At 39.5% G+C, this 16,099-nt stretch overlaps 2 protein-coding genes across 3 annotated transcripts; one reads left to right on the top strand and one right to left on the bottom strand.

The window, feature by feature from the left end:
* Positions 1 to 221: 221 nt before the first annotated feature.
* On the bottom strand, positions 222 to 6,103 carry LOC109638216 (eosinophil peroxidase-like). Of its 2 annotated transcripts, none has more exons than XM_020101094.2 (14): positions 5,962 to 6,103; positions 5,666 to 5,732; positions 5,332 to 5,419; positions 5,047 to 5,222; positions 4,822 to 4,954; positions 4,531 to 4,660; positions 4,134 to 4,340; positions 3,638 to 3,998; positions 3,375 to 3,535; positions 2,885 to 3,143; positions 2,626 to 2,796; positions 2,306 to 2,543; positions 1,994 to 2,193; positions 222 to 1,756 (listed from the first exon to the last, which is right to left on the bottom strand). In XM_020101094.2, exons 2-14 carry the CDS (start codon positions 5,730 to 5,732, stop codon positions 1,311 to 1,313), a joined length of 2,637 nt encoding a protein of 878 aa, XP_019956653.2. In that variant the 5' UTR covers positions 5,962 to 6,103; the 3' UTR covers positions 222 to 1,310. The 2 variants fall into 2 exon arrangements, with proteins under 2 accessions (XP_019956653.2, XP_069379818.1); XM_069523717.1 differs by having other exon boundaries at positions 5,666 to 5,764; positions 5,962 to 6,085.
* Positions 6,104 to 11,585: 5,482 nt separating this feature from the next.
* sftpbb (surfactant protein Bb) lies at positions 11,586 to 15,667 on the top strand. Its single transcript, XM_020100872.2, has 11 exons — positions 11,586 to 11,747; positions 11,912 to 11,958; positions 12,553 to 12,627; positions 13,125 to 13,247; positions 13,324 to 13,455; positions 13,538 to 13,618; positions 13,715 to 13,898; positions 13,999 to 14,141; positions 14,386 to 14,466; positions 15,077 to 15,177; positions 15,334 to 15,667. Exons 1-10 carry the CDS (start codon positions 11,696 to 11,698, stop codon positions 15,152 to 15,154), a joined length of 996 nt encoding a protein of 331 aa, XP_019956431.2. The 5' UTR covers positions 11,586 to 11,695; the 3' UTR covers positions 15,155 to 15,177; positions 15,334 to 15,667.
* Positions 15,668 to 16,099: the final 432 nt, after the last annotated feature.

The following is a 16,099-nucleotide window of genomic DNA, read 5'->3' as shown; positions in this document are numbered from 1 at the left end:
TTTTGAAAGGAAAAAAGGAACAAATAATGTCATCATTGGCATTAAGGAAATTTAGCCAAACAAGCAAAATTAAGGTCTCAGACTTCTAAAACCCCCGGTGAAGGCCTGCCATTCTAATATAGACAAGAGTCACCATAAAACTGTCATTGTCATTTTTACTGTAACTATGTGTGGAAAAAGTCAGGAACATGTTACACAGTGAAGTCTCACAAAGTCTGAGGAACAGACACACACTTTTTTTTTTATTTGTGCACATTGACCTCAACATTTTGTTTCACAACTGACTAAGCCAATCAACATTTGTGATGTCATCACAGAGCACAATCATAACCCCAAACCTAACATTAACACCAAACATTAGCCACTACAAAATGTTGCACCATGTCTCTACAGCCTGGAATGGACAAACTCCACACAGCCAGTGTACAGTTTGTCTGGAGAGGCCCTATGGCATTTTTGTTACCTGAAGGCCACCATAGATTCTTCCACACTTGGAAGGAAAGACACTGAACCTTAAAACACAAGTTTACATACATACTTGATACAACTTCAACTGCCTCTTCAAACATATTCAAGAAAGCATCAAAGTTTAGCTTTAGGTTTTACAAAAGGCAACAAACCCACTGTGGTTCCTTCAGAATTGGTATTTCCTAATTCATTATTTTGTAATTGATTCCTTTAGTTTGGAGCAACACAGATTTACCGCAGGTAAAATCCACCTATACTCATTATAATTGCAAATTTTTTGCTAGACCTTTCACACACTTTCTGTTCGGCAAATACTGTAAATCCTCAGCACAGAAACAGTTGTTCTTGAGCATTAGTATACAGTGCAGCTTGTGCTAGCCTTCCTGTCCTTGTAAAGTTGTACGCCACTGCCATCTGCTGGTCTGCTTACAGACATCGTCAGCATGGTCTTCAGACAAACATGTGACCTTCTATTTGTTCTGGATCATCATTATTGTCTTTCAGATGCAAAAGTGAATCTCTACCACAAGAATGAATAATGTCACAGATAAAGTGACTCAAAAATATCTATCTATTTTTGAGGGAATAAAAAAGTGCTCCAAAATGTTCTTTCATAGAAAAATAACACGAATGATAGCGACTAACCCTTTATATCTCCAGTGTAGGTACCAGTGCAAAATGAACATCCGCTCATTCCATATAATGTTTTTAAACAGTCAAAAAAATCATACAGCTTTTTCAGACACTTTGCTCTCTGTCAACAAGTTTCCAAATGGAAATGTGTGACTTCAACAAACTCAGCGTTGCTCTACTACACTTGAATGTGCAGTGTTTTGAGGATGTCAAGGAGAAGCAGCTGTGTCATCAGTCTCAGTGAATAGTAGATGCCCTGAAAAGAAGCTATCACTGGACAGACCATTGCCTCCCTGGTTGGCCAACAGCCACACCATGTCTCCCTTCTCAAGCTTAATATACACGTTGCCACTTGCTGTGATGCGGCCGCTCTGCTTGGTGGTGAATGAGTGCACAATCAGTTTTCCATTATGCATCAGATCTATGTTGGCAGCTTTCTTGAAGATTGTGCAGTGGAATTGGAACTCATAAACACCTGGTTGCTCACAGGTGAAATACCCTGTCGATACGTTATAGCGGTTCTGTCCATTGTAGATTACCTCACGAAATGCAATCGGCATGCCAGCTTTAGGAAAATTGTTGCCCAGTCTCACAGAGAAGGCAACTTTGTTTTCAATGTGAGGGGGTTGAGTGGGTTTAGGTGTGGCTGGGACTCCTGTGAACAAAGACATGGGTACAATCAAACCACAGAACTTTTCCATTTTAAAATAAGGCATCTAGTATAACAATTACAACATTTTTGGATAATTAAATAGGGAGTGGAAGATTTATTTGTTGATCAATGTGAATCAAAACAAAAATCCAAGGGAAGAAATCTGTTATTTCGAAAATACTTGAATCATGTTGCCACTGATCAGCCTCAGTCAACTGTGACAGAGAGGACTCAACTCACCATCCTCCTTCCATGGGCTGAGGTCAAAGGCAGAGATGTTCTTACACGGAGTGTAACCTGACCCACGAGGCCGGTACTGGAAGGGGCTTTTAGGTACTTCAGTGATACCAGTGTTGTCACAGATGATGCGGGCAAGTGATGTTTTCCTCAGGGACACCCTCTGAGCCTCAGTGAAAACTCCATCGTTCTCCCACCAAAGTCTGAAATTGGACACTTTGTTATCATTTAAGTCTCTGGTTTTATAAATGACTATGAAGGTGGAGCTGATAAAGTTATGTTCACATAATTAGAAACATTAGTTAGATAATATACCGATCTCCCTGACGGATCTTCTGGAACTGAGTGGCAATTAGGCAGGCAAAGAGGGGTCCCACCCTACCACCCCTCACAAACGGCTCAGCCACTCCTCCCATCCACACGTCGATGTTGTCAGGTGTGCCATAGAGATTCAGAAGTTTCTTGGCGATATCTGTGTTGTTCATAACACTTTCCAGCTCGCTCAGATTTTTTGGTTGCGAGAGCTTGCAGAACTTGCGCCATTTGTTGTATCCTAAAAAGAGCCACATGTTTAGTATGACACTTAAGCCTTTACAAAGATGAAGGATACAAACTGTATAAAACCAGATAAATACCTGGAAGTGCATGGTCTCTGCCTCTCTGCATATTAAGAGAGGCCAGATCAAGCGCCAACTCAGCAGAGAACTTAAACAGCTTGTTCCTGAGCTCCTCAGGCATCATGTGTTTCTGTGTAGACAGCTTGGCCTTGCGGCCTATTAGCCCCCGCAGGATTGGGTCCAAACCACCTAAGGTACATGGACAATCATTAAATGATTACTTGAATTTGTCCTCTCTTTAGGGAACGACTAAGAAGTTCGGGGATCGTGGCCTTACCTTCAAAGATCACCCTCCATGGTGTGAAAAAGGCTTTGTGCAGTAGTGGGCTGGGGTAATCACGGTGCTGCTGATAGTTCTCATCAAGACGGAAAATAAATGGCTGAACCATCAGGTGAGCAAATCTGTAGGCAGCTGTTGCAAACACATTGGATATGCTGGGGTCCACATGTTCATCATAACCAGGGTAGGTGGACAGCTGCCTTGCAATTACATCTGGACCAACAATGTGGTTCAAGTAGTCTCTGAAGGTGAGAACCTGGAAAAAAAAAGAGACATGAGACTTGTGCTGCTCATGCAGCTATGTTGTGAAGACCCCTTTTAAGCTGGTGGCAGTCAGCAGCATTTAATTTGGATTGTAATTGTATTGTTCACTATTTAAATTTATTTTTCATTTCTTTAAAATAAACAAATTTTAAGTAACAATTCATGTTACTTTCATTCAATTTCCCCCCTTTGTCCAGCCTTGAGCTAGGTTGTGACTAAGCACCTGAAAGTATGCTCCCATGATCTTGCGGGCCTCCTGGTAGAGTCTCTCTCCGTTCCAACGAGGGTTGAGTTTTGCCAGGGCACGTACCAGACGATTGTGCTCACGCAGCAACAGTGTGTGCAGAGAGGTCAGAGCAATGTTCTCATTGGAGCGTTCATCACCTGGGAGACAAAGCATGGAAAATATTTTTAATAATCACAACCCCAATGTGTGATTAAAGCTTGCAATGCACTTTGTATGTCAACATTTTTGCTTCCACTCACCAGCCAGAAAGCAGGGCACCTCTTCAGCAATGACATTGTTAGTAATGCGGGCTCGTGTCGCACACATGTTGGCACCACTGTTTTGAAACGGCAGGAGCTCGCGGCTATTGTCATCGTACTTTTCGTTTACCCTTAAAAGTCCTTGGTCTGTGGTAAGGTTACGGAGGAAGCGAGCTTTGGAATCATCTGAACTGTACACCTGGCCCACGTCAATGAAAGCTGTGATAGCGTTCATCTGCTGACGAACATTGCTTGCACCGAAGAGGTAACCTGTGTTGCCAGAACCACAACCTGCTGCTGAGCGGAAGAAGGGCATGCATTTTTCTGAGTGATTGAGGAAGCGGGGGTCTCCACTGGGGATCTGTTTTGATGACAAGAGGCCACGATTATTCAGTTTGTGTGTCTGTGTGTGTGTGTGTGTGTGTGTGTGTGTGTGTGTGTGTGTGTGTTCTTTTAGGATAACATGTCTCTAGTTTTGTAATGTAATGATACTGACCTTGATGGGGAAACAGGGTTCTGTGTATTCGCAGCTCTTGTCACAGTTGATCCCCTTACTGAATGAGCTGATGACAGGAGATTGAGGTGTGAAGGTCAGGTCGTGGTCGGTCCATTGGCCGAAGATTGTCACCAGGTGAGTGTACAATGGGTCACTTTCCACATCCTTATTAGCTGTGCTCATAATACGGTTGGACACGTCCCTCACCTGTGGATTTGATGCAGGCAATCAGCACTTTGGTGAAAATGATTTATACATTTGTGACAACCTCTTATATGTTTTATCTGTACAAAAACATCACTACAGATGTGATTACATTTTCAGGTTCTGCTCTCTTTTTTACAGGAGCAGTGATCATCGCTGTACTGTATACTATATATATATTTTACTTCAGTACCAATGGCAGCAAATGGTTGTTGATCTTCTGCTTAGGGTCCCATCCTTTGGGCAGAGAGACATTATCCTGGTACTCAGCAGGAAGCCAGCGGGTGAAAGGTGTGTTGGCAGACCCCCATCGAGGGTTTTTTCTGAGAAAAAATAAATCCTTTGTTGGTCTTTTTCTCTTTTTTCTGTCAATTATACACAATCATTTTAATATCTTTATTTGGTAAATTAATTTAAGTAAAGGACAAATGACTATGATTTGCTCTCCCTGGCTCCTCCATGAACTACTCAGCAGCTGCCTCACCTGTTGTTGCAGACATTGCTGGCAGTGCGAAACTTGTCTTTGTTTGGAGTCGTACTGCAGGAAGGGACACGATGTCGGGGAGAGCAGCCTGTCAGATTAGCAATGACCTGCAGATCCTCTTCAGAGATCAGATCTAATTCATCGGGCAGAGAAATGGCAACTCAGTTCTCTACAAATGGCAAATATTTGTTGGTGAAGTTGGAGAATATGTGAAAGGTTACACACCTGTGGCGTTGATTGAGCGTTTTCTGCGTCTTTGCAGAGAGCTCTTGAGCAGTGACACAGTGATGTCCATATAGTCTGCAGCCCGCACAGCACTGCGAGTCAGCCCGGCAGGCTGCTTCAGCAACCGCAGCACGTCTGAAGGATTTGCTTCATTCCTCCTCACTCGGGCGAGGCTCCTGTATATATTTCATTCAGAATATCGTCAGTGTCATTTTATAAAACTGAGCGATGTTTCAATTAGCGAATAATTGACAAAACACAAGTCCAACCAGTTTGTACACCTACTCTTTTCGGGAGCTTGTATAAGCATTGTCCACATTGGCCTTGGCCGCAACCACAGCTCTCTCAATAACACTCCTGCTCAAACGAGATTCTGTAAAACAATAACAATTAACAAATAAATAAAATACATTTTAAATAATAATGATAATAAATGAGTTACCATTATTACTGGCAATTTAACATTTCGTACATGTCACAAAGTAAACATTTATAGAAACTTTAGTACCAAACATATTTCGGTGTCCAATACAAAAATGAGGGAATAAACTGTCAGGTTGAGAATCTAAAATAAATTGATGCATTTTTTTTAGCTGTTGTGTTTTAAGGTCACACTCACCTGCATTTACGTGACATTGCATGAACAGGTAAAGTCCCGCAGCCAGCACAAACAGAAAGTGATTCATCTGAATAAAAAGAAAAGGGAAATGTATTCAACCTGTAATTAAGTCAAAAAGCAAATGATTAAAAATAATTATTCAGCGATTTACATATGTTTATATATAAGTATATATTTCAGAATTAACGTTGAACAGCTTGAAAAATGTAATGGAAAACACATTCATGTTAAATTATAGCACATTGACTGTAGGCTATGGAAATAAATAGCATATGTAAAAACTAATAAATAATAACCTGTGTGGTTGAAGTTGAAGTTTGGGTCCTCTAATGGTTTGTGTATCATCCAGCATCCAGAGTTTGCAGCATGTGTCAGATATCAGAGGTTTCTCTTTTTTATAGTCTGAGCTTGACTTGATTTCTCAGAAATGCTCCTCACACAATACATTTTCATCTTCCTCATTCCTCTGCATCAGTCATTTCAATGGACCGCATGTGTTCATTGCAGGAACAAGGATGTGGCTCCGACAGGTAAAGTAAAAGGTTTCAGTATGTCAAGGTTATGATTATGTCTTCATGATAAGCCAATGTTGTCTTTGCCAAGCCAACATCAATCACTCTCTTATGTTGCATATGTATATAAAGGTACACTTTATATAGGTCCTTCCAAACATGAAAAAGAACCTGTGGTAGCCTTTAATTGTCATAAAACCTCAAAAGGTGTTTAGTTTGTCCAGTCTGGACTAATGTAAAAAACATGGCGGCCTCCGTAGAGAGGGTCCCCTCGATGTAAATATAAAGTATTTTGTCATACATAGCACATTGTCCATCACTCACACCATCCATTCTCACACTAACAGCACAGCCATCACAGCCATCAGGGCTGGTTAGGGTTCAGTGTCTTGCCCAAGGACTGAAGAAGCCAGGAATGGAACCACAGACCTTTTGATTAGTGGATTACCTGTTATACCCTGAGCCATATTGTACCAGGAAATCTGTTTTTGTTCTCTAAAACCTCATGTCAGGAAAAGACCTAGAGTGACTGAATCTGACTAATGAAGCTAAATCAAAGATGAGACTTTGTATATTGGGTTTTTCTGTGGTAGAAGACACTCCTTGGCGATATCTGAGGTCATCTTTGTTCAAGTGCAGTTAAAAACAATGTGACATGTTTTACAGGTTGAGCCTGACAGTTCATCTATCAAAATGTTTGATTCGGGTTCGACTTTGTGATTCATTTTTCTTTTCACCCAGTGGACTTGATATTACAGATTTGTCCTGCCTGACAATCAAACAAAAATGCAGAATACATGTATTTATATTGAATCATTTTAGTTGGGCTTCCCCAGGTAATTTCTTGTAAAAAACTTTTCTGCCGGGCAAGACTAAAACCTGAAGTGAAGCAGCTTTTAGTTCCCCTGCAATAAGCTGAACAACTGGCTTTTGCTTCATGCATTTTCTTCTTCAGTGGATTTTTATATGATGTCTTTGACCCCAATTTTTAGTTTCAAGAAACTGGTTGGTAATTTCCAAACTCTGCGTATGAGATTGATTACAAGTCACCAGGTTCCTCAAAGCCAAAAATAGCCGTTCATTTAACACATGGGTAGAACCTGGCATGTGGCCTCTCTGGTTTTCTTTACTGGAAGTTAGAGACAAATCGTGCGTGTTAAGGAAAACATGGGACATAAAAACATTGGAAGAGAAATTCCCCAGATAAGATTTTTTTGCCCTTAGACAATAGTGATGAAAATGAAATATTCTCAAAATGTCTTCAGATGTTTCGTGATTAATTTCTCAACAGTTTTCTGATATTTTGAATCTTTTAATGTTAATGTAACAGGAAATATAATCTTCTCGGAATTTAGGTAAATCTGACTTTAAGTGGCATCTTGCGAGTTACCCAGTTTCCAGGCAGTCAAGGATTATGACAAAAACGCAAAAAAAAAATGGAATGGTCATTTTGATTGGACTCCTCAATAACTCATGGAGCAATTTAATGCCCCCCACCCAAAAACATCTAACACATGGGTGGAAGCTGACATGTGGCCTCTCTGGTTTTCTTTACTGTAAGTAAGCAATCAATTGACAGCATGCATCATAACATGGGACATAAAAACATTGGAAGGGAAATTCCCAAAATTAGATTAATAATGTAAAGAGTGTTCTTGTTATTCTGGCTCAGGAAAACTTAAACTTAAATACTTATATACTGTATGCTATGGTTCTCTTCATATTTCATTCAAGACTTCTCAAATCTGGCAAGAAAATATTTTAAAGGTCCCCCAGTTCCCCCCACACCTACCTGTGAACACCTACCACCACCTATCATTTCTATGAAGTATCATTACTCTGAATGTTGCTAAATGATGACGACGTATCTTCTGCACAAACGATAAAATATGGCTGAATTTGTAATTGGTGCTGACACTGGTGAATACAATTATTCACTCGAGGAGCCTCAGTTTTCCAACATACAGTAGATCTGTTGACAGAAGATTCTTGATCTCATGTTCATTCGAACAGTCATAACTGAAACTTGAAGTACAATGGAAACATCTCAGTACGATCTGATATGGTAGGGAGAAAATAACAAACCTGCGTCATTAGAGGTTATAATAACATTGTTGAGATTTCCTAAGAGTGGAGACTATCTCAAGGTAAAACATCCTAATGTAATGCATTAAAATTTTACGAGTTTGTCAAACACAATATTATAGGTATCAAAAGATGCATTCAATTCAAATAATATTTCAACCAATCTGAGCTCAGCCACAGAGGCTGAATCAGGCCATCAGCGTTGCCGTGCCAAGGAAAACTCTTTGACTGATAGCTTTGTGACATCTCTTAGTCTTACGTGGAAATGATGAAAGCCTATTCAAGAGACATGAAGGCAGAGATGCCAAACTGCAAACGTGGCTTGATCTGCATCTAGATAACAGAAGCAAAAACATTCCACAATCACCATCAAATGATGGTATTAAGGGAGTAATGTGGCAAACGGTGCGTTTCCTCTTTCTGTAGGGTTTGTGCAATTTGGTGGGGCCAAAGCTTTCAATGATATGATTGTTGAAAGAAATTATCCTGTGTTGAAACTTTTCAATATTGATATAGACCCAAAACCTACATTGCCTGTTCACAGTTTAATACATTTAGTTTAGGAGATTCCGAAGGGAGAAAGACTGCTTGGATCAGACATTGGTGTGACACAGAGTACATGTTTTTAAAAAAGTGTTTTATCTAAAAATGAAAAAAGGTCTAAAACCTTACTGATGGTGGCTACATGATTAAAGACATTAGAGCATTTTATACTTGTAGATTTGAGGATAATTGATTAAGTGTGTTTGCGTGCGGGCATGTTCTCAAATATTATGTTCACAGGTTGACTCACACCTTTCCCTCCCTTTCTTCTTTTTGTTTATTTGCTTTTGGATGCTTTTGATGGAATGAAAGATTTGGATTGTTTCCTCATACTGCTTTGGTATGTATATTGGCAGGGCATGCTTCTAAAAACAAAAACAAAATATTTTGTATGTGTCATGTTTTTCCTGAGAATTGACCCAGGGCTTTCTCTTATAAATGGATCGAGCACAGGACTTAAACTCAGGAGGAGTACTTACACACAGGTCTCCTGTCCCACAAGCTCAATGATGTCCCTCAGTTGTAAGCTACCAAAAGCATCTGTCAAACTAGAAGGACAAGAGCACAAAACTTGCTGATTCATCACTTTATCAACTTATTGCATATATATGTATTGAGATCAAATACATTCCCCGCCAATGCCCATAAAAGGGCATGAGACTGCAGGGTCATGTGCACACAGAGAAATCACAGAAACTGAGAGGGATATTGAATAAGTTAAGAATATCAGGAGATAATTGCAAATAAATTAGTTTGTTCTTCAGATTTAACAGGCTACAATTTGTACAGAACATTTTAAGGAAAACCGTAGAACATGTGACACATTTAAAATAACCAGGGTGTAAAACCTAATGATGGGTGACAATTTTTGTAAATGAGTCTTTTCTTTTTCAAAAAATACAATGCTTTTAAAATGTCTGACACACATCTGCGAAAATAGAAATATGCATCAACCTGTCTGTGGTTTTTAGACTTAAAATCATGAAATATTATGGTATCCTAATTGAAATCTTATCATAAAACTGTAGATTAAAAAAAACTGATAAATTTGAGTGTGTGTAGATTCTGTTCTTACTAACGAACAAGTTCCAGATAAGAAAACATTGGTGAGTGTGAGACACTGGTGCTATTGATGTCCCACCAAGTCAAAATGTCTGCTGTGCCTTACTAACTTATAGCGACAGAGACTTTTTTCAGGTCGTGTTTGGTTGCATTATATTTCACTGAAAATGAGACAAAGACCTGAAATTCAACACAATTGTGCTACATCTTAATTTGAATAATCTGATATCTATTAATAAAAAGGACAAATCGATCACACTCAGATCCCCAGGGGGGAAATACCTTTAGTTTTTGGTGCTGCCTTCAGGTGCTGTCAAATTAAAAAATTAAAAAATAGGACAACCAGATCAACATCTCCCATTAAATTAATGAAACCCTGTATCATTACAAATTATTTTCTTATAGCTTTAAATAGGGCAGCATCTCCAGGGTTAACAGCTTATGAAACATCACTTGGCTACTGAAGTCAACCAAGCTGTTGAACTTGTTGTTTAACATTGTTTCAATTATTTACACACCTGTCATTAAAAATACAGCAGCCTTACTGGAACTCATCACCTGCATGGGTGCTTCAGCGCAGGCATAAAAAAGTCAAGAGGCGCTTGTCTGTGCATGGCATCATGTAAAAAGTAATGAATTAAGATAATTACTGTTATTATTATTATTATTATTATACCAGGGTTTGACTGAATTTCCTATTGTGACCCATTCTTTGAAACTTGGAAAATCTCTCAATAATAAGTCCACTGGGTGAAAAGGTGCCCACCCCAAAATTCTAATTGGCCCCCCAATCTGAGCAGTCTGGGCCGGAGTGAGGTGATCTCTTTTTCTGGTCCTGGTCAGCATTCAGGCTCCAAGTTCTCAATCAGCTGATCTATCAGGTTGTTGGGTGGAGCAGATTGCAGAGCATCCCAGTCAAACCTCCTCCACTCAAAAGCATGCCTTGGGGGTCAAACTAGGCCATGCCTTTATGGGACCTCTGCTCTGCTGCCATCTATTGGTCAGAAGTGATTTTCACTTCATATATTTAATAATGGACTTGAATTCAGTATTCATTACAAATTAATGACCATATAAACAACGTGAAATGGTTCGTTAAGACACACCACCACCAAATTCCTGCCTGGTGTTCTTAGGAATGCCTCATTTGCAGTTGTACAACTGGATAGAAATCTTCTTTATTCACAAGTGCCTTTAATTTATTTTACAAGCCATTATTGAATTTTAATATATTTTTACATTTTGCATATTTCTATCTACTTTATTTTCCCTCAACTTAGTGTTTAATCTTTATACAGATTTATCCTGTTATATTTCTTTAACCGTTCCTTTTAGTCTCTTGTTTTGCTTGCAAATTGTTTCAAAATGAATTTTTGTTTCTTTTTAATCTTGTGTCTTCTGTTATTTTTATGTCCATGTACAGCACCTTGAATCTACCCCTGTGTATGAAATGTGCTTTATATTTAAAACTGCTTTGCCTTGCTATGTAAGTTAAGCCCCCACCTAATAACCTATGTCATTTTAGTTTGTATGTCTTTTTCTTATTTCTTTTATTCAGAATAGGACAAATGGCATCTGATAACAGAGTGAGGACCAGTTTGAATTTATAATTATAATTATTATTATCTAATATTTGATAGGTTTTTTTTGGGGGGGGGGGTTGTTTGTTATATTTTTTTTTTGGTTTTTGCTCCACGGCGCCGGCGCTTCACAGCTTCCGCTCTGATTCGCTGTGACGACGGACCTTTATTTCCGGTACCACCCACACAGCCGCCAGATGTTATCATCGTGACCACAGACCGTCTGTCGTCTCGTGCCTCCGCTCACCATGACAACACCTGGGCTCGTGCTGGTGATGCTCGCGCTGTCTCTGTGTCCAGGTAAGATGAAGATCCAATATTTACGTCACCGTCCTGCTTCAGTGTTTCTCTGCCAGCTGAGCGGCCTCCATTCCTTCTGCTGTCATGCATCCCATTCGTGTCGACGCTTCCCGAGTGATGCTGAGATATTTGACTGTTCATTTCTCTTTCTGTGTGTTCTGAAGGAGACTGCAGGTTCATCATAGAACCTTTGTCTCTCATCAAACAGCTGGTAATCCTCGTTTTTTGCTTCCCATATCATCAGTGTGGTTTCAACAATATTCATTTTAAAATAATGCAGACAGGGAATCTCTCTCAAAGACACGTTCTTATTGGTGTGCTTTCTCGTCTCCTGGGATCTTATTATGTTTTATTTATCTTGATTTTACTCTTTTCTTCTGTGTAACATGTTTTTATATCTGTCTGTGCACTATGTCTGTGATCTTCTAATTGTTTTTAAATTCTTTCTTATTGTTTGCTTTTTGTAACCGTTTCATATTCATAGATTTTAAATGGTAAAGCACCATGTAACTGAAGCTTACTTGTACTATTACAGTCCTCTGAAATAGCAAAATGTCAGTCTCATCACGTGCATGTATGTGTCGCTTTTATTTAATGGCAAAAAGTCATACATTCATTTACTAGATGTGTTTTTTTTTACCATGTACAGTGTATCTGCTTTAGCAACAAATATTTTGGTGTGCTCCTCTTAAAATGTGCACGTGGTGAAAAAACATGGACAATGTCATGCTTTGTTTGGATTAAATTGTTTTAACATGACTGTACCTTGCCTGAACAATCTTCTCCCTGTGGCTGTCCTCACCAGACATTGGACACGTGTTCAGAATGCACACAGATCCTCCAGCTGTCCGCTAACATGATCTCCAGCAGAGACACTAAGGTGAGGATGTCTGTGATTCACTTGAACTTTACTGATGATCACATGGGTTTGATTTGAAAGAATGGCAACCACATCCAGCAGCTGGGATCTCTGTAGTACCCTGTATAGTTTTAATGTAAATTGTGTGTTTTGAAATAACAAAACTAAGACTACTTGTCATTTGTTTTTTGAATGCCTATGTATTAACTTATTGTGGTTAGACAGCCAACAGAATTTAGATTTTTGCTATTTATTTTAGAAAAAAAGAGACGGATTAGTTTGAAAGTTTTCATTCTATAGGGGGGAAATGTGGACTCAAAAGAAACCACATATAATTTGAAGAAACGGTAAAACTAAAATTCAATTCTCTTACAAAGGTTTTGGTTTGTCCTCGCTTGGTATTTTGTAGATAAGAGGGTAGAAACTGGGTTTTACTTTTAAACATTTGACTGTTCTCTACAAAAGGACACACCCAGTTTATTTATCGCAACAGTTCACTGACTACTTTGCTTTCACAGGAAACTGTGTATGAAACCTTGCATGCTCTCTGCCAGCGCTTCCCACATGAACAGGCATCACAGTGTGACTCACAGGTCAAGGCATATTTGCCCAAAGTGCTGCATCAAACACCTGGTCACCTGGTGAGTTACGCCACTATTCACACTTCCTTTAAGATAAATGGAAAAACACAAGGTCATATTGTGTGTGATTTTGTAGAAGCCAGTTGAGACCTGTTTGGTTTTTGGACTTTGTGCTGCCCAAAATGAGGAAGAGCTGCTGAAACTTCCCCAACATGTCACTGATAAAGTCATATCCAGCTCTGCACTTGGTGCAGCCATCAGCAGCTATGTGAGTCAGTTTAAGTGACACACAATCATAAAAGTGAAACTTGTGTAAATGTCCCAATCACCACCAAATCTTCTCTCTCTAGGAGAGGTTCAACCCAGTGTGCTCCCTGTGTCTGTTTGTCATCAACAAACTGGAGACCCTTCTGCCTAAAAACATGACTGAGGTGACTTTTTCCCCATATGTATTGATTAAAGGCCCATGTCCCTTGTTATGCATCACATGATGTAAATCTCACTGTCGGACCTGTCTCGCCCTGCAGGAAGCTTTATTGAAGCTCATGGGAGAGGTCTGTGAACTTCTACCTCATAGCTACAAGGACCAATGTGATGACTTCATCAGTAAATATGGCGTAGAGATAGTGGAGTTCCTCATGTCGTCTGCGGCGCCTCACACAATATGTATTCTTCTGCATCTGTGTATGTTTGAGGAGCAGCTTCCTCCAGGTCAGTCACATGAATACCCTCACTCATATTTTGCTAACAGGTTTATAGATGAGGAACCATGCCCTTCCTCACTGTCAAGTTAACGCTCTACTGGTTTCAGTGGCGTTCCTCCCCTCGGACTGCGAGTCGTGCCGCACACTGGCTGTGCTGAGCCGACTGCACCTGGGTCCTAACTCAACCGAACCTGAGACCTCGTCTTTCCTGCAGTCTGTGTGTGTCCATCACCCCAATGCCATCCCCAAGGTTTGACCCTTTACTTATAATCCCAATACTCTTTATACTCTGAGTCTCAACTAACAAATAAATTCATGATCACTACAAGCCAACATGTTTCATCTGAGTCCACACTGGTATCTTATGTAGTTACTGAGCCTATAATGAATCTACATATCCTGTTACTGTGTGCTTTTAAATTATGCCATATGGCCACTCATAGACACACATCTTTTGTCTTTCTGCATTAAAAACTATTACTCTCTCTTTTCAGTGTCAAGCTTTCACCCAAATCTATGGCTCCCGACTGCAGAAGGTTTTGGGAAACCAGATGGAGGTTCCACATGCTTGTGAAGTAAGAACAAGCTTTTGTAAGAATAGAATAGATAATGTTATCACCTGGTTGGTTCATACAATTTAAAAAAAAAAAAATAAGTCAATAAAGTAAGAAAGATAGGTATAAATTGCCATCGTCAGCAGATTGTACGGTCAAGAGTAGTTGATGAATTGTAAATTTAAATGTAGTGTTTTTTCATTTTGTATATTTAGAGTGTGAATTGCTTTTTGGGGGAAAACATGATTGGGAGTGTGGTTTAGTCCAAGTTTTAAATGAGCTGTAGAGCCTCCCTGAGGGCAGAGGGTCATACAGGTGGCGGCCAGGGGACGGGACGGATATGTGCAATGACCTACCTCAATAGAGACAAAAATGACCGATGTTTTATAGTGTATTATTATAGAGTATTATTGATTCAGTGGATTTGTCTGAAGGAATCAAGTTTATAAGTCTTCTTCGCCAGAGGTTAAATGACTAAAGACCAATCTTTATTTGACTCACTAACTGTGCCACAGAATTATGAGCCCACATCCACGCAGCACCAGTCACAAAGAGTGTAACGTTTTGAATGCTCACTTCTTTCTTTGGTCAGGTTCAGATTCTCTTGAATTTTGTCTCTTCTGTTCTGCAGAGGGCTGATCTGTGTGTTGCCCTGAAGAAGAGGGAGCCGCTGGGGAAGCGTCGTTGTACTGAAGGACCATATTGTTAGTTTAACTGATAAGCGATGCACAGGTCAGAAAATAACTGTGAAATACAGCTAAAACACATGCATATATTTCAGTAGCTATTAGCTGCACTGGACACATACACCTGCACTACCTGATACAGTTTTAATTTGTGATGAGATTTTGTGAATGATTTTACGTCTGTGTACTTCTGTCTTTGCAGGTTTTCTGTGACAACACATGGAAGATGATTAAACCAAACTGTCGTTACGTGTACACAATGAATCACTTTCTTATATCAAATGATTCCACTTTAATGTTGCACACTTTTTTTTTTTTTTTACTTTCAGGTAAGCCATAAATATTCATCATGAATTTTTCTGGGGTGCATGCTTTTATTGTGAGACCAGGGCTGGGATTTAGTCAGAAACATGTTTCTGAGGCAGTTTAATCAAATGTTATGCACATTACAATATGTATGTCACTATGAATGTGAAAATTATTAGCTGTAAGATGAACCCTCAATATGTATTAAAGACAGTTTGGACAATTGATAATCCTTTTCTTTGAGTCTTCCTTTGACGCCTGGTGCAAATGTCCTCCAACAAACTTGTCATTAAAGGATATTATTTTTGAGCCAGTTTAGTATTGACAGACGTTTATCTACAATCCTCAATTGCAAGTTTAAGGATCAAATTTCATTTCCTCAATTGCCAAAAGCTGTCTCCAGCCAAGAAAAACAAACCAATGCCAACTTCTGGTTTGCTTCTATTTCTCTATCACTTCTTTGCTTCTGCTGAAGTAAGCATTCTCACCATGCAAACTAATGCCAGCTTGGACTTTCCCCAGACATGTCAATCTCCAATAGTGAGTCACTTTAGCTTACAGGCTTCCCCGAGGAGGAATCTCTGTTCAGAGTTAATGCAATTATGTCTGAAGCTCTTGGCCAGTGACCAAGGAACCCTGTTTTTCTTCAAATTTAGTTTTGA

The sequence above is a fragment of the Paralichthys olivaceus genome, chromosome 4 (genome assembly GCF_024713975.1).
Source record: "Paralichthys olivaceus isolate ysfri-2021 chromosome 4, ASM2471397v2, whole genome shotgun sequence".
Taxonomy (NCBI): Eukaryota; Metazoa; Chordata; class Actinopteri; order Pleuronectiformes; family Paralichthyidae; genus Paralichthys; species Paralichthys olivaceus.
This window is presented reverse-complemented; position numbering and strand designations above follow the sequence as displayed.